At 40.6% G+C, this 24,930-nt stretch overlaps 1 protein-coding gene across 4 annotated transcripts in view; it reads left to right on the top strand.

The window, feature by feature from the left end:
- Positions 1-18,894: 18,894 nt before the first annotated feature.
- The window catches only part of AUTS2 (activator of transcription and developmental regulator AUTS2), a 1,792,114-nt gene continuing 1,786,078 nt past the window's right edge, over positions 18,895-24,930 (top strand). For 2 of the 4 annotated variants that reach the window (XM_089668486.1, XM_089668488.1), the window contains exon 1: positions 18,895-19,206. In XM_089668486.1, coding sequence (XP_089524612.1) covers positions 18,931-19,206 — 276 coding nt within the window. In that variant the 5' untranslated portion in view covers positions 18,895-18,930. The remainder of the gene's footprint in view (positions 19,207-24,930) is intronic. The other 2 variants (XM_089668487.1, XM_089668485.1) reach the window with 1 other exon arrangement.

Raw genomic sequence — 24,930 nt, 5'->3', positions numbered from 1 at the left:
CTCAAAAAACTACACTCCCTTGGCCTCAGAGATTCTGCTCTCTCCTGGCTCTCATCCTACCTGTCACAACGCTCCTTCAGCGTTACCTATAATGCTACCACCTCCCCCTCACTCCCCCTCTCTGTTGGGGTCCCTCAAGGCTCTGTCCTCGGGCCCCTTCTCTTCTCCATCTATACCTCCTCCCTTGGCCAACTCATACACTCTCACGGCTTCAACTACCACCTCTATGCCGACGACACACAAATCTATCTCTCAACCCCCCACCTCACCCCCTTGGTCTCAGCTCGAATCACACACCTACTGAGCGACATATCAGACTGGATGTCGCTCCACTTCCTTAAATTGAACCTCTCCAAAACCGAGTTTCTTGTCTTCCCCCCAGCCCGGACACCACCCCCCATTGATTTCTCCATCACATCCAACAACGCTACCATCAAACCCGCCCCGCAGGCCAGAGTACTGGGTGTCATTCTGGACTCCAACCTATCCTTCCAGCCCCAAGTCCAATCTTTAACAAACTCGTGCAGACTCCACCTCCGCAACATCGCCAAAATCCGCACGTTCCTAACCCCAGAAACCACTAAACAGCTCATCCACTCCCTCATCATATCACGACTCGACTACTGCAACTCCCTCCTCACTGGCCTGCCTCGCCGCTGGCTATCCCCTCTTCAGTCCATCCTGAACACGGCTGCCAGACTCATTCACCTTTCCAACCGCTCTGTCTCCGCCACCCCCCTCTGCCAATCCCTCCACTGGCTTCCGATTGCGCAACGGATCAAATTCAAAATCCTAACGCTGACGTACAAAGCTGTCCACCATACTGCCCCGTACTACATCTCTGACCTAATATCCAAGTACCGCCCAACACGCACACTCCGCTCCTCACAAGACCTCCTTCTCTCTAGTTCCCTGGTCTCCTCCTCCCATGCCCGCCTCCAGGACTTCTCCAGGGTGTCACCCATCCTCTGGAACTCCCTGCCCCAACCCATCAGATTATCACCTACTCTCCTCTCCTTTAGGCGCACCCTGAAAACCCATCTCTTCAGGGAAGCCTACCCCACCCCCTGCTAACTTGCCGACCTCCTCCACTCTTCCAACCACTCCATCCCCCACAGCTATCTCCTCCTGTGCCACCACCCCCTCCCTCCTAGATTGTAAGCTCGAAAGAGCAGGGCCCTCGATCCCCTCATGTTTTGCATTGTATTGGTATTGTTCTGTCACATGTTCTGTCTCCCTTTGTAATGTACAGCGCTGAGCGAACTATTGGCGCTTTATAAATACTGTATAATAATAATAATAATAATAAATCCACGTAAATAGCTTTGGATGTACTGGAGATTAAAGGTATTGAAAAGCTTAAACATTTATTAAAATAATAAACATGTTATACTTACCCACTCTGTGCAATGGTATTGCACAGAGAAACCCTGAACCTTCTCTTCTAGGGTTCCCTGCTGGGTCTCTTGGCTACTCATCTTCTCTGTGTACCAACATAGGAAGCTGCTTCTTAAGGGTGTGCACCTGTGGTCCTGCTCCTGAGCCAGGCTGTGTGCATCTATAGATACACACAGCTTGGCTTTGCCCCACCTACAGGATTTGATTGACAGCAGCAGGAGCCAATGGCTCCCTCTGCTTTCGCTAAGTCGTGCGAGGAAAGGAAGAGAGAGCAGCTCTGCTGCATTCCAGCACAGCACTGGATTGAGATATGTAAGTATTTAGAGAGGTGAGGGAGTGATATCCAATGGGATATTTTTACCTTATTGCAAGGAATGCATAAAAGTAAAAAAAATATCCTGCCTTTAGAGCCACGATAAGCACAATGTTAATGTGACAGTTTTGTTAGCTTACTGAGATTTTAATCAACACATCTTCAGCATATTTTATGCTGTTATTTTGTGATCTGTACAGTATGGGGCTAATTAAATAGGCAGAACAAAGACATTTGATGATGTGCAAAATGCAGGTAACAAGAGTGACTGATCATTTTGTTTGCTGACTCGCTGATAAGGGTCATAGCTCTACACAATGCTCTTTAAAACAAGAAAGCCCTTTGAGTTTCACTGATAAACATTTGAAATGCTTGCATCTGAAATACATCATTAAAGAATGACAACTACTAATAATGGTTATTTTCTGTAATTCATGTTTGTTGCAGAAATTACATTTTTTAAATTTTGTCCTTTGCTCATAATTAATTCTTGAATCACTGTTACTATTCTCCAAAAACAATATTTAAACTTGTCTGCTTTTCAGCAATTGAATCCATAATGTATCAATTTTCAGATTTCTTCCAAGTGCTGGCCAGCTTCCAGGCTTTACAAAATGATGGAGAAGCAGTGGATATGTTTTGTGTCCTTAAGCACATGTGGGAGAAACATTCAGAAATCTTTAAGACTGGTTTCTGACATGCAATACAGCTTTAATAAATGAAAGTTTCTTATTCTTAAAACCTAATTCCTAAAGGTAGTAACCCAAAGCAGCCAATTAAACTTTATTTTTTTTTGTAATAGTTATATATTAGCTATACGTTGCAGTGGTTTATCGCTCTTAAGAATTTGGACTTAAAGTAGAATTTTGGCCAGATTTCGATAAAACAGGAAGGGTTACAACCTCTGAATAGTTTTTATTGATGCCTGACTCTCTACTGGGAAGATGTTGCCTCACTTTCTGTCCTAGAGTTACAAGTAAGAAGATGTCTCAAGTGAAGAGAAACCCACAGTCATCAATAGAACAGATATCCCTGTTGGGAGATTTTCTCTCTCCCCTTAGCCTGGTGACAAGTTATTACTCAACAACTTTGACAAGATGCAGAATGTATTTCCTTTATGTTCTTGTACACCTTGCAATAATGAAAGCAATGCTCTTTCCTAGTTCATCTAACACCTGAGCAAATCAACTTGAATGCTTTTGTGTAACTTCCATCCATTTGGGCTCTAAAAATTAAAGTGGTTTCAACTTTACCGAAGTTTTTAGCCAAGCCAAGTGCTAATAGCTACTTGATTTGGGTTTCATGTGATTACTAATGAATAAAACTTCCTCTATGAGCTTCTCTTTTCTCTGCCAGTATATGGGCAGCTTTTCATGGATCAAACTGTTCAAAAATGACCTTTTAAAAATCAAAGATTGCCATTAGCAGGTTCTCACATTGAAATATTGTTATGGCAGTGTTTATTTTTAAACTTCTAAGGTAGATATGACATGCTGCAAAATGGCCAAGCAAATACAAATCTAAAACAGTACAAATGTCCTCGTGTAATTCACTTTACATTCCCTCATACAACCTAAAGTGATTGTAAAGGCACAGTTTTTATTTTTAACCACTTGCCTACCAGGCACTTATACCCCCTTCTTTACCAGGCCAATTTTCAGCTTTCAGCGCTGCCGCACTTTGATTGACAATTGCGCGGCCATGCAACATTGTACCCATATGAAATTTTGATCATTTTTTTCTCACAAATAGAGCCTTCTTTTGGTGGTATTTAATCGCCACTGGGCGCTTTACTTTTTGCGCTAAAAATAAAAAATTGTAAAAAATTTGAAAAAAAAAAAAAGTTTCTTTGTTTCTATTATGAAATTTTTCAAACAGGTATTTTTTCTCCTTCACTGATGTGCGTTGATGAGGCAGCACTGATGGGCACTGATAGGCGGCACTGATGGGCACTGATAGGCAGCACTAAAGGGCACTGATAGGCAGCACTAATGAGGTGGCACGGATAGGCGGCACTGATAGACAGCACTAATAAGGTGTCACGGATAGGCGGCACTAATATGCAGCACTGATAGGCGGCACTGATAGGTGACACTGATGATGGGTACTGATAGACGGCACTGACTGGCATCACTGCTGGGCACTGACTGGCGGCACTGACTGGCACAACCCCTGGGCACTGACTGGTGGCACTGACTGGCAGCACTGCTGGGCTGCACTGGTGGGCGGCACTGGTGGGCAGCACTGGTGGGTGGGCACAGGTGGGTGGCACTGGTGGGCACAGGTGGGTGGGCACAGGTGGGTGGCACTGCTGGGCACAGGTAGGTGGCATTTCTGGGCACAGGTAGGTGGCACTGCAGAGTGGCACAGGTGGGTGCACTGCTGGGCACAGGTGGGTGCACTGCTGGGCACAGGTGGGCGGAGCTAGTGGGCGCACTGCTGGGCACAGGTGGGCGGAACTTGCGGGCGGCACTGCTGGGCACCGATCATCAGGGCACTGATCATCAGTGCCCTGATGATCGGTGCCGATCCCCGCTCTGACAACTGCCAGTTCTCGGCAGTACTTTCCTCACGATCTGACAGCGTGAGGAAAGTGCAGCCGAGAACCGGCACTTGCATTTTCCTCTGATCAGCGTGTCATTGGACACCGCTGATCAGGTGGTAAAAGGCCGCTGTGATTGGCCTTTTACCACATCACGTGATCAGCTGTGTCCGTAGGACACAACGATCACGGAGATCGCCGGGTGCGTGCCCCCTGGGGCGCGCAGGAGAGTGCGTTCTGGGAGGACGTCATATGACGTCCACCCAGAACTGGCCGGCCGCAGTGCAGCCGTCATTTGGCTATCTGCAGTCGGCTACTGGTTAATTAATATCAAACATGTTATACTTACCTGCTCTGTGCAATGGTTTTGCAGCCTCAATCCTCATTTTCTTGGGTCCCCATCCTGTGCTCCTGGTCCCTCCTCCTTAGTGAGTGTCTCCAAAGAAAGAAGCTTTCTATGGGGGCACTTGTGCTCCCCATGTTCCTTTCTTATTGGCTGTGATTGACAAAAGCAAGAGCCCTCTGTGGTCTTTGAGCCAATGAAAAGAGAGAAAGCTGCTCTCGTGTACATTGCTGAATCAAGGTCCAGCTCAGGTTAGTATTTGGGGGAGGGGGGCTGCTTGCAGAAGAGTTTTTTAAATGCATTAAGGAAAGCAACATTCGGCCTTTAGAACCACTTTAGCCTCTTGTTTACCATGGTACATTTATAAATGGCATGTTCAACAAGGAGTTAAAACAAGCTCATGACTGTAGTTGCAAGCTTGGTATTGATCTTTACAACTGGTAAGGAGCTGTAAAATACAACACATGCCTTTTACTGGGCTCCAAAGATGCCACTCCCCCTCCACTATCTCCAGGGAGAGGTATTTGAAGAACATAAATTTCCCTATACCCCTTGTGACTAATGAACCCAAAAGCATCTTGTAGTACATCATTTCCAGATTCAGAGCTGTCATTCCTTGGTTACTGTAGCTGAAACTACAAATAAAGTATGCAAGCTTAAAGGATTTGAAAATGTGCTCAGAAGTTTTGTGATTCACACAACTCCACCACTTTTTAAAAAAATGTATTTATACTTTTTTATATTTTGGTTCAGCTTCACATCTCCCTGTGTCATTGCCTGCTTTCAGCATCTAAACATTTTTGTTATGATCAGGTAAGTGACATGAGAAACTGTAAAGCCAAACCAGATATTAGTGGATATATGTTTACTGCTTCTCAAGGTAGAGAGACTCCTAATCTCCAAGCACAACTCCTCTTGTAGGTGCTAGCCCAGCTCGTGTGCTGCATAGATGAGAACAAAGGACGTCCGTTCAGCTGCACTCCAAACAATCCACTTTATTGAACCAAGATAAAACCAATACAGACAGTGGAAATACAGTGGGGACTGGCAGGTAAACGCGTTTCACGCTAAAGACAGAGCTTATTCATTACCCAGTAGACCCATGTACAAAGTGTTGGTTTTAAGCACCAGCAACAGCTGTTCCTCCAAATCAACACTGAGTCCACCTCCTGCTACACCAAACCGATTTAAAGGTAAAAACAGTTCTGCAACTAACAATTTTAACATCCCCAAAGTGCAATGCATAAAATCCAACGCACCAACCACAGGTATTAAATCTATTTTTATAATTGCAGTGTGGCAGGGCTGTGTAAATCATTAGACTGGCTGCACAAATCCTTAAATAGTAAAACAGAAAAAAATGTGTATATCAAATATTACTGTAACTGTTTGTTTGAAGTTTACCTTTGGCAAAGAGCGAACCTGACATTTCTGTCGCTCACTGTTAACAAAAATTATATATTGTAGAATTCGCAAAGCTTCACACCAATGCGTCTGACACTTTGCGTTGCACTTGGTGATGTAAGGCTTGGATGTAGCTGCTTGGTCATGGAAACCCATTGCATGAAGCTCTCTATGCACTGTTGTGCTAATCTGAAGGCCACACAAAGTTTGGAGGTCCTTAGCTATTGACTCTGAGGACAGTTGGCGAGTTCAGCTCATTGTGAGCTTCAGCATGCGCTGACCCCGCTCTGACATTTTAGGGGCTGTTGTTCTCAGTTGCTTCCAATTCCACTTCATTTAAATACCACTAACAGCTGACCATGCAATATTTAGTAGCAAGGAAATTTCATGGATGAACTTATTGCACAGGTGGCAACCTATCACGGTACCACGCTTTAATTCAGTGAGCCTCTGAGAGCGACCCATTCTTTCACAAATGTTTGAAGAAGCTGTCTGCATGCCTAGGTGCTTGATTTTATACACATGTGGCCATGGAGGTGATTGGAACACCTAAATCCAATGATTTTGAAGGGGTGTCCCAATACTTTTGGCAGAACAGTGTATATACAAAAAGCAGGATACAAGTAGCGTAGTTGGTGTCAGAGCCAGGGTCATACACAGGAGATCAGGCAGAAGTTGCAGAGAGCAAGCCTGGACAGGGAGAGGGTAAATGGGCGAAGGAACAAACAGGCAGGTAAGGGATCAGGCTGCAGGGTCAGGATCAGAATCAAAATGCAGGAGCACAGGTCAGGGGCACATGGACAAACACCAAGGCAAAGAGGAGAAGCAAAGGCAAAGTTTAACCACTTAAAGACCTCAAAACGTATATAAATGTAGGGGTTTTCAAGTGGTTTACCTGGGTTAGGGTAAATGGACAGGGCGCTGGATCGCTTCTGTACCCTCCCTCCACTCGCTGGTGCTTCTCGGACTAACACCAGCCAGCCTGAGAAATGATCAGACAATGCGACCTCCTCAAGATGGTGGCAATGAAAGATTCTATGGTCTTTGATCACCTCTATCATGATGGAGAACTGGAGCATCATCAGGATGTCATATCTGGTCTTCAGCGCAACTAAACAGTTTTTTTCTTTTTTAAAGTAAAAGTTATGAAAAAAATTTTTTTATATTTTTGCTTTTAAAGTTAAAAAAGAGGTTTTGGGTCTTTTTGACCCCGGATCTCTTCTTAAAGAGGACCTGTCATTCATATTTATATTACAAGGGATGTATTCCTTGTAATAGGCATAAAAGTGACAAAAAAAATTAAAGGGACAGTGTTAAAATAAAAATAATTATTAAAAAAAAATGTTTAAAGTGCCCCCATGTCATTGTGCTTACGCGTAGAGGTGAACAGATATGAAAATCGTGCCCGCATATGTAAATGGTGTTTGCAACACACATGTGAGGTATCACCAAAGTCGTTAGAGTGAGAGCAGTAATTCTAGCACTAGACTTCCTCTGTAACTCTAAACAGATAAACTGTAAATATTTTTAAAGCATCGCCTAATGAGATTTTTAAGTACCATAGTTTGTCGTCATTCATCAAGCATGCGCAATTTTAAAGCATGACATGTTAGGTATCTACATTCTCACCGTAACATCTTCTTCCATAGTTTACAAAAATATTGGAGTATATATTGTGTTTAGTTTTTTTGTATTCACTAAAGTGTATTTTTTCCCCCCAAAAAAGTATGTTTGAAAAACTGCTGCGTAAATACCATGTAACATAAAAAAATTGCAACAATCGACATTTCGATCTCTATGGTCTTTGCTAAAAAAATGCTTGGTCTACAAGTGGTCCTGCAATGAGTATCAGGTAATGCCTAATTACCATGAGCTTGTGGCTGCTGAGAGACACCCGCTGGCAGACACCGGAACTGCAGCCTATAGGTCTGGGAGTTACAGTGCCACCAGCAGGTGAACCTCTTCCTGACACTTCCCCAGCAGTAAAAGGTGTTTCCTATATTCCTTCCCTCAGTACAGCTTTCTCCCAAAACAATTCTCCTCCATCAGTACAGCTCTCTACCCTCCATAAAACACACTTACCAGACCAGGGCAATTGAGAGTAAGGGAAGTCCTACCTCATCTGGGTCATGTGACTGGAGCCTGGAGGAGCAACCTCTCTTACTTTGAACTGACATTCTTCGGCTGTAAACACTAGCTGATGAACTGCGCAATGAACAGTCTGGGAGAGGTTTGGACCAGCTCTCCATCCCTTATCTATGTCCTGATCTCATTTATTTCACATATTTCTGGCAGAATGTGCTCCCCTTGATCAAGGTCAGACATCTAAGAATTACTGTCTTTCTCCTGTTTAGTAGATCCAGCAACTGTTTCACTTCGGAATAATGAAAAACACTTTATACTTATACAAAGAATCACCACACAGGGGTGAGTTGCAGGACAAAACAAAACAAACACAAAATACAAAAATAAAAAGAATTCAGAAAATAATACAAAATTAACTGCTTGTCAATCACTCTATAGCAGTTTTACTGCTACTGGGTGGCTGCTCTGTACACAATCATGTATATATACGTAATTCTGCATTTCCGGATAAGGGATGCCCACCTACCTGCGCTGTCATTGGCTCCTGTACATGTCAATGACCAGGTCCTGGCCAGCAATTCATGGTCAGCGATCGGCAGAGCAACTGACAGGAGAGAGATCTATGAATGTAAACAACACAGATCTCTCTCCTGTCAGCTGGGCTGTGCCATTTTTTTTTATCTCCCTGCAAAGCAAGCACATAACTGAAATTGTTAAATATGTTTTAAAGTATATTTTTTTAAATTAAAATTTCAAATGTATGTTATACTTGCCAGCTCTGTTCAATGATATTGCACAGAACGGCCCCGAATCTCCTCTTCTGGGGTCCCCAACTGCCACTTGCTGTGAGGGCAGACAAGTAGGCTCACTCCAGAGCCAGGCTGTGTGTGTTCATAGATACACAAAGCACAGCTTTGCCCCACCCCAGCTTCTCTTCACAGGACTTGATTGACAGCAAGTAGGAGCTAATGGCTCCCTTGCTGCCTCAAGGCACAATGCTGGATTGAGTTAGGAATGAATTAAGGTAAAAAATGTGCTAGCTTCAGGACCACTTAAAGGGATAGTGCAAATAGAACAGAGAATCTGCATGTCTGAGCATGAGAAAAGGGAGCATTTTCTCCCTGAAATGTGTGACAGCTGGGAAGCCCTATCCAATAGAATCAGATGCGCAAGCTTAAGCAACTGCCTTAGGGTGCCGGGATGGGGGGGTGGTAAAATGCAAATCCCCAGCCACATGCTGGAGATTTTAATTTTTAAAGGTGCTGCAGCTATGTGTTTTTTTAACCACTATACCAGCCGGGAGTGTGTGTACTTCAATAAAGCTGACTGTCGGCTTTGAACGTGGAAGTGATACATGTGGCTATTAAGCTGTTGATCACTTCCACAATGTGCTTCCCCCCCTGCATGACCCCTCTGCCATGTTTACTGGCTTCCACTATCCCACCTGCAGACACGGTGCGATCATGGGGGGGCTTACTAAAGATGGCGGGAGCTCCATGGACATCCATCCACTGAGCCTTTCTCCTGAGCAAAGACCAGGAAGTGATGTGTATGACGTCACCCCCTGGACCAGCTCTGTCATTCTCCCTGAGAAGTACTCGGGGAAGCAGCTGATGGAACACAATCTGTGTTTCAGCAGCTGTAGCTGAGTACAGAGGAGAAATCCAGGGTCTAATGGACCCTGGATGTCTCATAAAGAGTACCTGTCACCTATATGCTATCACATAGGGGGCTATTGGTCCCCTATGTGATAACAATAAAAGTTATGTAAAAGAAAAAAAAATAATAAAAGTAATAAAAATATAAAAAAATATATTTTTTACTTGTTTTAAACATTTAAAGAAACACATAAAAAATGTTTTTAGAGCCCCTTTCCCCCCAACACACACTCACACATATACAAAAACGCACGCGTTTTGGCGCCTGCGATTGCCCTACAGACGTTATGTATCACAATACATGTTAGAGTGAGAATAATAATTCTAGCACCAGACCTCATGCATAACACTATAACACTAAACTGATTACCTGTGGGGGCTTTTAAAGCATTGCCTATGACAAAATATAGGATACTGATGTTTTTCACCATGTCATGGGCACACATATGTGAAGCCCCTACAGGTCATCAGTTTAGCGTCATACTGGAGTTCTGGTGCTAGAATTATTGCTCTCACTCCCGGTGCATGGCGGAAAATCAGTTTTTGTATATAGGTGCCCCAGCCCATGCATGTTTGTGTGTGTTGGGGGTGGGGGGGGGGGGGGACTCTAAAAAGCTTTTTTTTTTGAAAAATGAAAATGTTGGATATCTATTTACTTAACACAACCTCATATTTTTTCAAAAAGTTTGTTAATTTGTTGCATTCATTTGTCTTAAACTTTGCTTTAGTGTATTTTTTACTGAAATTTTGCATGCATAAACCATTTCACTATAATCATGTAACATATAAAATTGGAAATACCAACATTTTATTCTCTACAGTGTCTGTTTCGGGGGTTTTAAGTAATCTTCAGGAATAAAATGATTTTTAAAGCATGTAAACAAAAAAATGTCAAACATTTTTTTTTTAAATGGCTCTGGGACTCAAGTGGTCTTTGGTTCTCTAACACTGCACCCTTTCTATCATGAGTGCACAAAAAATCTTTGCACCGGCCCTAACGGTACTCTATTATTCCTTTGTGTATATTACCACATGCATGGCAAAAACATTTTAAATTCTAGTTTCCAGAAGAGTGGTGATATACCTGGATGGGATAACACATTGACTGACAGGTATCAAATTTACACTACTGTATCTTCTGCGGTCTCCTGCTTCTTAATGAGAGCTTGACAGAAATTAGCCAGTGGCAGGACAGTTTTGCATTAGTGAGAACAGGGACAGCCACAGCGAACTACTGGCCAATATCTATCTGTCGGTCAACGTAGGTCTATTACTGTTTGGTGTTAAACCATATGTCACTGCAGACATGTGCCAATGTATGTTGGCAACAGATACCCGATTTCCATAAACTAGATTAAAAATTGTTTGAAAATATGTCATTTGGACAGATTGTTTGTTTTTTGTTTAGTTAATAGGCACAATTAGAAAATCGTTTTTGATGTTTTGGAGCCAAAAAAATCAAAGGGAAAGTTTGGAAAACTTCTACGGAATGGACAATAAATTGAAAGGGTAATGTGTTTCTTAATAGGCCTTGATCAATGTCTGTTAACACTATCCATCCCAAATTCTAGATTCAAAAATGCAGTGAAAAAATGTGTCAACATACTGTACTGTACTTCTTTTTGTAAAGTCAATGCAAATTGATGCATAGCAATGCATCTGCCTAATGTTACAAGTAAAGGCATCTGTATGCACAGACATAGATCTAAATGGGCTAAATGGGCTCACCATACACGTTACAATCTCAGGATGGCAGCATGAGCTCAAATTTATTTCATTTATTTATTTATTACAGTTACTTATATAGAGCCAATGAATTTACACAGCACTTTATATACTGTATATACATATATATATATATATATATATATATATATATATATATACATATATACACACCCTGTTCCAAATTATTATGCAAATTCTATTTAAGTGTCACCAAGATTAAATATTTTGTTTTTCAGTTTAACCCACGGATGGCATTGTGTGTCAGGGCTCTTTTGATCACTGAAAAGAATCTCGGACTCCTGTGATAATTAGATTGGCAGGTTAGCCCAATTTAAGGAAAAACTGCTAAAGGAGGGTGTTCCACATTATTAAGCAGAGCACCATTTTCAACCAAATAGGGAAGAAAAAGGATCTCTCTGCTGCTGAAAAGAGTGAAATAGTTCAATGCCTTGGACGAGGTATGAAAACATTAGATATTTCACGAAAACGTAAGCGTGATCATCGCACTATTAAGAGATTTGTGGCTGATTCAGAGCACAGATGGGTTCGTGCAGATAAAGGCACATTGAGGAAGATTTCTGCCAGATCCATGCATAGGAGAGCAGCTGCTAAAATACCATTACATAGCAGCAAACAGATATTTGAAGCTGCTGGTGCCTCTGGAGTCCCACGGACATCAAGGTGTAGAGTCCTCCAGAGTCTTGCAACTGTGCATAAACCTTCTATTCGGCCACCACTAACCAATGCTCACAAGCAGAAACGGCATTGGGCAGAAAAATACATGAAGACTAATTTTCAAACAGTCCTGTTCACTGATGAGTGCCGTGCAACCCTGGATGGTCCAGATGGATGGAGTAGTGGATGGTTGGTGGACGGCCAACCTGTTCCAACAAAGCTGCGACGTCAGCAAGGTGGTGGTGGAGTCATGTTTTGGGCCGGGGTCATGGGAACAGAGCTGGTCAGCCACTTTAGGGTCCCGAAGGTGTAGAGATGACCTCTGCAAAGTATGTGGAGTTTATGACTGACCACTTTCTTCCCTGGTACAGAAGGAAGAATTATGCTTTCCGTAATAAAATCATCTTCATGCATGACAATGCACCATTCATGCTGCAAGAATACCTCTGCATCAATGGGTGCTATGGGGATAAAAGGAGAGAAAGTCATGGTGTGGCCTCCATCCTCCCCTGACCTCAACCCTATTGAGAACCTTTGGAGCATCCTCAAGCAAAAGATCTATGAGGGTGGGAGGCAGTTTACATCCAAACAGCAGCTCTGGGAGGCTATTCTGACATCTTGCAAACAAATTCAAGCAGAAACTATCCAAAAACTCACAAGTTCAATGGATGCAAGACTTGTGAAGCTGCTATCAAATAAGGGGTCCTATGTTAAAATGTAACGTGACCTGTTAAAATGTTTAAAAAGTTAAAATGTTGTTAAAAGTTTGATTGAAATAACTTTTGATTTCAGTAAATATGCTGCAAACACAACAAATGACAATTTTCAGTTCTTTACAACCTATAAAGTGTTTTGAAACTTACTGTGTGTAATAATTTGGAACAGTGCATTGTAAGTGTTTTATGTTTAAAAAAAATCCTGTTATCATTAGGAGGTTTGTTCAATAAAATTTGAATTGTACTCTTAATAGTTGATAACATGAGAATTATGCTGACTTATTTACATCAATTATTTAGGTAAATGAGAAAAATATCATTTGCGTAATAATTTGGAACACGGTGTATATATATATATATATATATATATATTGTACGTTCACATCAGTCCCTAACCTTCAAGAAGAGTACAATCTAAGGTCCCTAACTCACATTCATACATACATATACTAGAGACAATTTAGACAGGATCCAATTACCCTACCAGTATGTCTTTGGAGTGTGGGAGGAAACCGGAGTACATGGAGGAAACCCACACAGGCACAGGGAGAACATGCAAACTCCAGGCAGGTGGTGCTGTGGTTGAGATTCAAACAAAAGACCCTAGTACTGCCAGGCAGAAGTGTTAAGATCCTAGTGCTGAGCTATCCCAATAGGAAGCTATCGCTATACAAAAGCAATCATGAGCAGCCAAGACAGTGACCATTTTCTAGTGGGATATCTCAGGCACATTTGGACCTGGATCTCATCCCTGATTCTTGGTAGATTAAGACTGGGTTCACACTGTGCATTCTGGTTGCAGGTGCAGGAATCGCTTTGGTTCCCGCACTCGCAACCACCCGCAGCTGTTTCGCTCTGCTCTTAGGAGACTCATGGGGTGGCATTCATTCTGAATGGCACCCCCAAACATCTCAGCCTGCAGGGAAACTGCAAAAAAAATGTGGTTTCCCTGCTGCCACATTTTCAAAAAGATGCCTGCACCTTTTTTTGTTTGGAAACATGGGCACAGCAGCTCTTTCAAATTAATGGGATGCCGTACCCGGGCAAACATGGACCGCACAGTCTGCAATAGTATGAACAAGGCTTAAAGGAGATTATACAGTCAGATTGTAAGGTGTGTGGTGAGCTTTATTCAGGATATAAAACATCTTCTAATGTGTCCTTGTAAATAATTTAAAAATGTTGTAATAAAAGTGCAACATTTATAAATACCAAAATATATGTGCAAACTGATGTACAAATATAGTGCAAAAAGAAAATTCCCATTAAAAAATCCACCTTATAAAGTGAAAATTCAGTGTTGTTCTCACGGCAATGAATTTGATTAGTTCCTCCAAGTTCGTGTGAATCAAAGCAATATGAGCAAAACGCTTCCACCAATCCACCGCTATGCATGTGAGTACACCCTTACCAGATGATAAGACCTCCGGTTAGGGTATGGTCATACAAGCAATCCAAGCTTGGGATGTGTATCTGGAATGACAGGGTTCCTCCCAACGTAGAATCTCAAGAAAATAAAATGTAAGTTAATAAACGCACGTAGAAACAACAGGGACACTCATAGTGTAGTAGATAAAAGAACTTCACAATTTGTTGAAATTAAAACTACTCACAAGAATGAATAAAAACCAAACAGCAGTCATACAATCCTATAAGTACGTAGATTGAGACCCGGAAGTGGAGGTTTGTATGGCACAAGTGGAGGAGGAAAACACTGTGAGGAGTCCCTACAAGAGTCCCTGATGTTTCTACTTACGTTTATTGATATCCTTGAGATGCTACGTTGGGAGGAACTCCGTCATTCAAGATACTGATCCCAAGCGTGGATTGCTTTGAAGCTTGTATGACCAAACCCTAATCGGTCATCGTCCTAGCATCTGGTAAGGGTATACTCACAAACATGCTCATTTTGCTTTGATTCACGCTAACTTGGAGGAACTTATTTCATTTTTTCCTGTGAGAACGGCACTGAATTTTCACTTTATATGGTGGACTTTTAATGGGAATTTTCTGTTTGCACTATATTTTTTTGTATATCAGTTTGCACTATGTTTGTTTGTATATCAGTTTGCACTCTGTTTGTTTGTATATCAGTTTGCACTGTTTGTATATCAGTTTGCACTATTTGTTTGTATATCAGTTTGCACTCTGTTTGTATATCAGTTTGCACTGTTTGTTTGTATATCAGTTTGCACTATGGTTGTTTGTATATCAGTTTGCACTCTGATTGTATATCAGTTTGCACTATGGTTGTTTGTATATCAGTTTGCACTAAGGTTGTTTGTATATCAGTTTGCACTAAGGTTGTTTGTATATCAGTTTGCACTATGTTTGCTTGTATATCAGTTTGCACTCTGTATATCAGTTTGCACTATGGTTGTTTGTATATCAGTTTGCACTCTGATTGTATATCAGTTTGCACTGTTTGTTTGTATATCAGTTTGCACTCTGTATATCAGTTTGCACTATGTTTGTTTGTATATCAGTTTGCACTCTGATTGTATATCAGTTTGCACTGTTTGTTTGTATATCAGTTTGCACTATGGTTGTTTGTATATCAGTTTGCACTATGTTTGTTTGTATATCAGTCTGCACTCTGTATATCAGTTTGCACTATGGTTGTTTGTATATCAGTTTGCACTATGGTTGTTTGTATATCAGTTTGCACTATGTTTGTTTGTATATCAGTTTGCACTATGTTTGTTTGTATATCAGTTTGCACTCTGTTTGTATATCAGTTTGCACTGTTTGTTTGTATATCAGTTTGCACTATGTTTGTTTGTATATCAGTTTGCACTATGTTTGTTTGTATATTAGTTTGCACTATGTTTGCTTGTATATCAGTTTGCACTATGGTTGTTTGTATATCAGTTTGCACTATGTTTGTTTGTACATCAGTTTGCACTCTGTATATCAGTTTGCACTATGTTTGTTTGTATATCAGTTTGCACTATGTTTGTTTGTATATCAGTTTGCACTATGTTTGTATATCAGTTTGCACTGTTTGTATATCAGTTTGCACTCTGTTTGTATATCAGTTTGCACTGTTTTTTTGTATATCAGTTTGTACTATGGTTGTTTGTATATCAGTTTGCACTGTTTGTTTGTATATCAGTTTGCACTATGTTTGTTTGTACATCAGTTTGCACTCTGTATATCAGTTTGCACTATGTTTGTTTGTATATCAGTTTGCACTATGTTTGTTTGTATATCAGTTTGCACTATGTTTGTATATCAGTTTGCACTGTTTGTATATCAGTTTGCACTCTGTTTGTATATCAGTTTGCACTGTTTGTTTGTATATCAGTTTGCACTATAGTTGTTTGTATATCAGTTTGTACTCTGTTTGTTTGTATATCAGTTTGCACTGTTTGTTTGTATATCAGTTTGTACTCTGTTTGTATAACAGTTTGCACTGTTTGTATAACAGTTTGCACTGTTTGTATATCAGTTTGCACTATGTTTTTTGTATATCAGTTTGCACTATGTTTGTTTGTATATCAGTTTGCGCTATGTTTGCTTGTATATCAGTTTGCACTGTTTGTTTGTATATCAGTTTGCACTATGTTTGTTTGTATATCAGTTTGCACTATGTTTGTATATCAGTTTGCACTATGTTTGTTTGTATATCAGTTTGCACTATGTTTGTATATCAGTTTGCACTGTTTGTTTGTATATCAGTTTGTACTCTGTTTGTATATCAGTTTGCACTGTTTGTTTGTATATCAGTTTGCACTATGTTTTTTGTATATCAGTTTGCACTATGTTTGTTTGTATATCAGTTTGCACTATGTTTGTTTGTATATCAGTTTGCACTATGTTTGCTTGTATATCAGTTTGCACTGTTTGTTTGTATATCAGTTTGCACTATGTTTGTATATCAGTTTGCACTATGTTTGTATATCAGTTTGTACTGTTTGTTTGTATATCAGTTTGCACTATGTTTGCTTGTATATCAGTTTGCACTGTTTGTTTGTATATCAGTTTGCACTGTTTGTTTGTATATCAGTTTGCACTATGGTTGTTTGTATATCAGTTTGCAATCTGTTTGTTTGTATATCAGTTTGCACTCTGTTTGTTTGTATATCAGTTTGCATTGTTTGTTTGTATATCAGTTTGCACTATGTTTGTTTGTATATCAGTTTGCACTATGGTTATTTGTATATCAGTTTTCACTATGGTTTTTTGTATATCAGTTTGCACTATGTTTGTATATCAGTTTGCACTCTGTTTGTTTGTATATCAGTTTGCACTATGTTTGTATATCAGTTTGCACTATGTTTGTTTGTATATCAGTTTACACCAGGGGTGGATTGACAACTCATGGGCCCCCCCGGGCAATAGGGGATCATGGGGCCCCTGTGTCCTTGCCCAAACTCAAAAAAGCCTATGAAAAGGTACCAGGGGCATCTCATGGGGCCCCCTACTGACCCCAGGCCCTCGGGCAGTGCCCGAGTTTCCAAATGGTCAGTCTGCCCCTGGTTTGTACTATGTTTGTATATCAGTTTGCACTATATTTGTTTGTATATCAGTTTGCACAGATTTGTACTATTTAATAGTTTGGTATTTATAAGTGCTACACTTTCATTACAATATTTTTCTTAGTTTGTATCATTACTCTTGGTGCTATTTTTTTTTATTGTTGCACCTGAGCGCAGAATTTACATATATAATTTAAACATTTTGCCATCCTTTTCATGTGCAAGCAGCACATCAGTCTCATTACATTGCTCAGTGCCATAGTCTGGACTAGCAGCTAGGATGATGAAGTTGCTCCAATTAGCAAGGTGCCAGGTACCTGATGCTTGGCCCTCTGGGGGAAAAAAAGAAGCTGCAGCAGCAGCAGAAGCAGACACAAGAGCTGTCACTCAGCTCAGACAGACATAGGTAGGATGATGATGAGTTTGCTCCTCCTTTCCTTTGCACGTGTCTGCAACTTATGTCTTACTGATGAATGCTTTTGTGTACGCAAGGCATGGACCAAATGGATGCTGCTAACGAACAAGGGCAGCGATGGCTGGGTTAAAATGGCTAAAAGTTGTGTATGACGCTTAGGAGAGAGCGAAGGGGACTGGAAGGGAAGGCTGGGCTGTTCATTGAGCCTCCTCCTCTCTTCTCCACACAAGTGATCCAGCCTGGGAGAGAGAAGAGACTGAGCATTGCCCTGACCTCCTGTGGAGCAGGCTCTGGAGGAAGCTGGATTGGGCACAGCAGAGATCAGCACATCCCATCCAGCCTCAGCTGTCACTTTCTCCCTGCTTGCATTGTGTGTGTGTGTTTCTGCTTTCTCTTATTCCTGCACTTCTCTTCTCCCACCCAGTCTCCTGCCCCTCCTCTGTCTGCCTAGTCTGGATGCATCTGTCACTGAGGAGGGAAGAAGAAGAAGAAGAAGAAGAAGAGAAGGGGGGTCATCCTCTACATTGGAACTTCCTTACTAAAAAGGAGGAGTGGGAGATCATCCAAGGGCTAAGCGATGGAGTTGTGGAAAAAAAAAAGAAGAAACATCTACTGTAACAAAGAGTTAAATGTTTGCAGGAAATAAATCAGGTGGAAACATCCATGATTTTTTAAAGGAAGGGGGATTTAACCTCTAATCATAATGAAAGCATTCTTCTCTTAAGATTTATTGCCTGCTTGGTGATTTTCTTTTTTTCTACAAAGGAGATGTCTGATCAGCCATTACTTTTCCTGGCAGCCTTATAGGAATTTCTTGTTGCATTACATATAATTTTTTTTGTATGTGTGTGTGTATGTGGTGGAATCACACTCAGGATTATCTGCACATTTCACAGGGGTTTTTTTTTTCTTTTTTGGTGTGTGTTCATCTCCACTAAACACAAGGAAAGGAGCAATGTGCTTTGCTCATTCTTCATGATTAATTCTTGGGTTTCTTCTCCCTTCTTTTTATATTTTTGCAGACCGTGGTGGGTTTTATTTTATTATTTCTTTTGAATCAGGAGGGGAGGAGGTGGGGAAGGGGAGAGGGGTGGTTGCTGGTGTCTCTGCTGCTGCCTGTGCTGCTGCTGCTGCTGCTGCTTGCTGCCTGTGCTGCTGCTAGTGTGGGTGCAATGGATGGCCCACGGTGCAATGGGTTTCGCAAGAAGAGGAGATCCAAATCCCAAAGGGATAGGGAGATGAGGTCCAAAGGAGGATTAGGTGTTGCCAGGACTGGTTCTTTGATTTCTTCCTCTGGATCTGAAAGAGAAGACAATGGGAACCCGACTGTTTCTTCCTTGTCCAGACCAAAGCCCCCCAGGAGAAAAAGGAAAGAGTCCTCTTCGGCTGAAGAAGACATCATTGATGGATTTTCAATGACCAGCTTTGTGACTTTTGAGGCACTGGAGGTAAGGCACAAGGGTGTGTGTGTGTGTGTTTTGGTGTAAGGGGGTTCATTTAAGGTCCTAATGTTTTGGAGTGTGGTGCTGAAGAGGTGGGGAGGGGAGAGGAGGTTGGACCCTTGTCACTGCAGATTGCATTTTAATGCTTTCACTGTAGGGTTTGTGATGATGATGATGGAGTGGTAGTCACAGCTGTCAGCAGGTCCCACTCACAGCCCCCCAGCAAGAAAGGGGTTAATTTCCATAGTGTGGAAATGTAGTGTCTGTGAAGGAGGGATAGCATGAATTCCTACCTGTTTGTGATTAACTGGTTAACTGTTGTGGCTGACATCCAAATCCAATTTTCCTTTTTTTCCCCTCCTATGCTGTGTGTGTGTGTTTTTTTTTTCTGTGATCAGTACATCTGGGAGTGGTGGTGTTACCAGCGCATTGTTTGGAAAGACATAATGCTGCTCAATGAGACTTGATTCCCATGCATCTCTGTGTACTGTATTTACCCATCGTTAAAATATCTATGCTACCCAGCCTGATACAGCAAGCGCTCCCATTCTTGCTGGAGGGGTTAATGAGAAAATCAAATCCTCCCTGCTGACGTCCTGTATTAAAGGCTTGTCCTGCTATTGTCTGTGCAAAAGTGATTTTATTCTGCTTGCTGGCAAAAGCTTGTTTTATGTATGAGACTTGGAACACCTGCAGCGCTTTAACAAGAGAAATATATATTTTCTATCCTTAGATGTGTTTGTTTCTTTCGCTTTCTTTCTTATTCTGTTAGTAGCTGATTAGAGCACAATTGCAGATTGAAGTGTTTTCATTGTAAAAAAAAAAAAGGCTGACCTGCTAGAAAATATTGCTTTGTTTGCTTTTTGATGGCTTCTGTCTATTCTGTTAATACCTCTGCTGCAATAATCAACTGTCAGAAAATGTCACTGGTCTGCAAACTTTTCACATTTGTTTTATTTGTCTAGTAATTTTGATTCATACCATATAGCCAACTTGCAGAGTAATGTAATGCTGCTTGTGAGCTTGTCTGGCTTGTCCTAGCAGAGTTGAATGATTTTTATCCATTTTTTCAAGGTTATTTTATGGCAAGATCAGTTGATATGTGGTTAGGTGATAATAGAAGATATATGCTCCTTATGCCTGTGATTAGACTATATTCTAGCCATTTGTGCAAAGTACTTTGTAAGATGTTTAATGATATCGTCGTTTGGCATCTACCAGTGCCATGAAGATGACATTGACTTTTCTTGCCTCTGAATTGCAGTTCATTTAAGTATTCTAGGAACTGGCTTAGTACAGCTACAGGCTTAAAATATTGTGTTTGTTTGCCATTGACATTGAATGTGATTTGCATTATGTTTTGACCACACTCTTCTGATTCCACCAGCTGTTATTGTTTTTGTAAGCAAAATAAACATCTGCGTTTAGGACACTTATGTTCATCCACTTGTTGAAACATGGATTCCAGACAACCGTATGTGTGCAACCAAGGAAAGTTTCTTGGCTCTGAACTTGCCTCAATAGATTTGTTTTGCTATAACTGTATTTAGGATACATTCTATTTGTTTCCTGAGCATGCTAAGTACATGAAATCATGGAAAAGCTGGCTACAGGTGTTGGCCAAGGCTTCCTTCTTTCATGAGCATCAAGGTTTTTGGGGACACATCACAGACTTCTTCCATTGCACAACAGTGAAGCTAACAAAGGCCAGATCACCATCAATTGAAATACTTTGAAGCTTAATTCAAAGTATATTTGCATTTTTCAGATTTTACAGTACCTAAGTTACAGTTTTTGTTTTACTCCTTTATTTACTGAGCTGCCTCTTCCTAGAACAGGGCTTTGGTTTTATACAGTAGAGCAGGGCCCTCTGTTTCCTCATGAACCAAATTGTATTGTAACTGTTATTTATTTCAGGTACTTATATAGCGCCGTCAATTTACGCAGCACTTTACATATATATTGTGCATTCACATCAGTCCCTAACCCTCAAGGAGCGTACAATCTAAGGTCCCAAACTTACATTCATACATATACTAGGGCCAATTTAGACAGGATCCAGTTAACCTACCAGCATGTCTTTGGAGTGTGGGAGGAAACCGGAGTACCTGAAGGCACAGGGAGAACATGCAAACTCCAGACAGGTAATGCTGTGGTTAGGATTCGAACCAATCACCCTAGTACTACCAGGCGGGAGTGCTAATCATTTAGCCACTGTGCTGCCCCTAATGTCTACCTTCATTTTGTAAAGCTCTGTGCACACTGTTGGCGCTATATAAATCCTGTATAATAATAGTAATAATAATAATATACACTAGTTTTAAAAAGAATCAATAAAGGTGTTCATGAAGAAGTATTAAAAGAGAGTTTTATATCTTAAATATTATTGCAGAATTTTTTACTTATTTATTATTGCAGAGTTTTTTATCTTATATCTTATTGCAGTATAATAATGTAGACTATTCTTCTTGTCCTGCTGTACCTTTTGGGTATTTTTGATTCTCCTAAGGGGCAAGGAAACTTTAACCACTTCAAGTCCGGACACTTTCACCCCCTTCCTGTACAGGCCAATTTTCAGCTTTCAGTGCTATCATACTTTGAATGACAATTGCGCGGTCATGCAACACTGTAACCATATGACTTTTTTTAGCATTTTTTGAGACAGATAAAACTTTATTTTGGTGGTATTTATTCACCACTGGGATTTTTATTTTTTTGCTATATAAATGAAAAAGTCCAAACATTTTGAAAAAGTGTTTTTCATATAAAATTTTGCAAGTAAATAATCTTTCTTCATACATCTTGCCCAAAATGTATTCAGCTATATTTTTAGTAAAAAAAAAAAACCCAAATATTTTATAACCAAAAATTATAATTTTTCAAAAAATGTTTTGACATTTTTATCATTTTTATTTTAGTTTTTTGTATTATTATTTATGTTTTTAACATACTGTCACACTAGCAATACAGTGTCACCATAGTGACACTGTACTACTTGTGGGGGGTGATGAAGATTTTTTTTTTTTACACTGATTGCTTTTACACCAATAAAGGCTGTAAAAGCAATAAGTTCTCCTTCTCTCTGGCTGCATTCTTGCAGCCATTGAGAAATACTGTGAGAGCTGTGATTGGTCACAGCTTGTCACATGGTGCAAGGCTGTTGTGAATAGCCTTGTACCATGTGACCTCTGTGATCATTCACAGATTTCACTAGTAGTAAGCAATGATGTCAGAAGTGACATCTTGCTTACTACTATTCATGTGATCACTGATTGGCCAATCAGTGATCACATGATCGGGACCTCACACAGAAGTCCTGTACAGTGATCGGTGTTCCGCTGTGTCTGGAGGACACAGCAGGCACCGGATCGCGGTGCGGAGCGCTCCCAGGGAGCGCGCACAGGCAGGGAAGCGGGAAGACATTTATAAATGGCCACCCGCTCCTCCACTGCTCCTGTCCGGCCATTAATGTACATGGGCCGGACGGGAAGTGGTTACAGAAAACTTTGCTCCCATCCTCTTAAATAGATCTCGCTCCCCCCAACCACTATACCTACCTAAAACTCACTTTGAGGCTTGTGGGCCAGCTTCTTGACCAGGCATTCACTCTTGCACAGGTTTCAGAGTTAAACGTTGATCTGTCTTCCAGCCCTATAGAAGTCTATAGGGCCAGCCTGTGCAGGTGCAACCACTGGATTAAGAAGTTGGTGGAAGGATGAAAACACTGTTGTTGGCTCAAAGTGAGATCTAAGTAAGTAAAACAATTTTGGGTGTGTGTGGGGGGGCTGGACCTATTTACAAGGGGTGGGAGAAAAAGGGTAAAGACATTGTGGAAATGTTTCCTTACACTTTAATGGAATAAAAAAAAATCCAAAATGCACAGCAAGACAAAAATAGCCAATATTATTGTTGATAATACTTTATTTAAATTTACTGGGATCGCAAATCTTGAGCCTGTAGGACTTGCCTCGATCTCATGATAGCTGCGTACCTGAACCTTATCCCTAGTCTTACTACTAATTACTGGATTAAATACACTGTGTACAGATGAAAATAGATAGAAAATCATTTCATCTTTATACCTTGTAATTAAATTAATAATGGCCAGTGAAATTTGTATTCTTGGTATTCAACCAGTTCTTCAGAAAATCATATGTTGACTTTATACAGTGTAATATCTTGCTGCATACATATATAGAACTAATCAGTGTAAACATATCTAGACCCATAACACATTCATTTATCAGGAGCATCTCTCTGCATTAAATCAGTATACAATAGAATGTGAAAAGTGAATAGCATTGATGTTTGGAAAGCCACTGCTACTTAAAATCTGGTCATAGCACAAAAGCACAACATGCATACAGAATATAGCTGCACACTTAATGATATAAAAACATGTATAGGATTGGTATGGTGTACTTGACTTTACTCCACCTTGATGATTTCATTATCTAGCATGGAAGTTTAGATTTAGGGTAATACCATTTTTTGGCTAACTAAACAGATTGTAGTACATGCTTTTGAACATCTTCAGGAAAAGGCCAGCGTGTTTCCAAATCATGAACTACAATCTATTTAGTTAGCAAAAAAATAGTATCATCTTACATCCAATCTTCCATTTTGTCAATAGCTAACATGGTACACCATTCTACTGCTGTTATCCAGCATAGATTGAAAACACAGACTAGTTTGGTATAAACCATTACCTATGCAATGATTTCTTATTCAACCTGGGCTCATTGTTCACAAAACACCATGCTCTTGTGTCCAATGTATAAAGATTTTACAGTACTCATGTACAAGTCAATATGCATGTTCTTCACAATTCTATTATATAACCAAAGAACAATGTACAGGAGCTTATTGGAATGAGTTAGAAGCCATATTTTATTGATCCGGCTATACTAGACTGAAGGTAGCTGAAATCTGATTTTATAGGTTACTAAACAATATTGCACTTCGCATTCGAAAGTTCGATCCAACTAATGAGTGGTTCTTAACAAATGAGTGGTACAGATGTTTATCCTTAAGAAGAAGCAAGTTATTGGATGCTGTTCTGATCATACTGATATATTTTTTGTTTGAAAACTCTTTTTTTGCCTTTCATGATCATTCCAGTTAACCTGAACTTTATCCCAGTGCCTTGTCTCACCCACTCTGCACTCCTTATCAGTCCTGATCTGTCACTGGAGCTCCTGAAATTTTCCATTTGTGATACTTATACAAGACTAATCACATTTCTCCATCGATTTGCTGCTCAGGAACCCAGACACGAATTGTGGAAGTCAGGCAGGGAAATGCCCCTGTGTGCCTCATACCGAGAAGCACTGTTTTTTAAGGGCTATGAGGATTGATTAGTGTGGAAATGGTAAGAGCTGGTACATTATGTTGCCTGCAGTACAGTATGCATGGTACTGAACTGTTATGTTCACTTTTCAGGCACCATACAAAGATCTTAGTGCTTTTCTGGCATCTGATTGTGCATCAAAGGTTCCTCCAGACAGATTGCAAACCATAGATCTGCAAAGTGAGCTACAGTGAGAAGACTTGAGACTGTGTTTGCATTAAACATCCGTTCATGTGAGAGGAGAGCTCCATTTTTTCATAATTTCTGTATACACAATTCTAGATTTGAAGTGATCACTCACATAACACCTTAGTAAATCAGTTCCCATGTCTACTGTTAAATGTCTAGGCAGTGAGAGCATTGCTGCTGTGACAAATGCA

This window comes from Staurois parvus, unplaced genomic scaffold (genome assembly GCF_062004578.1).
Source record: "Staurois parvus isolate SC_StPar_1 unplaced genomic scaffold, SC_StPar_1.0 ptg000058l, whole genome shotgun sequence".
Taxonomy (NCBI): Eukaryota; Metazoa; Chordata; class Amphibia; order Anura; family Ranidae; genus Staurois; species Staurois parvus.
This window is presented reverse-complemented; position numbering and strand designations above follow the sequence as displayed.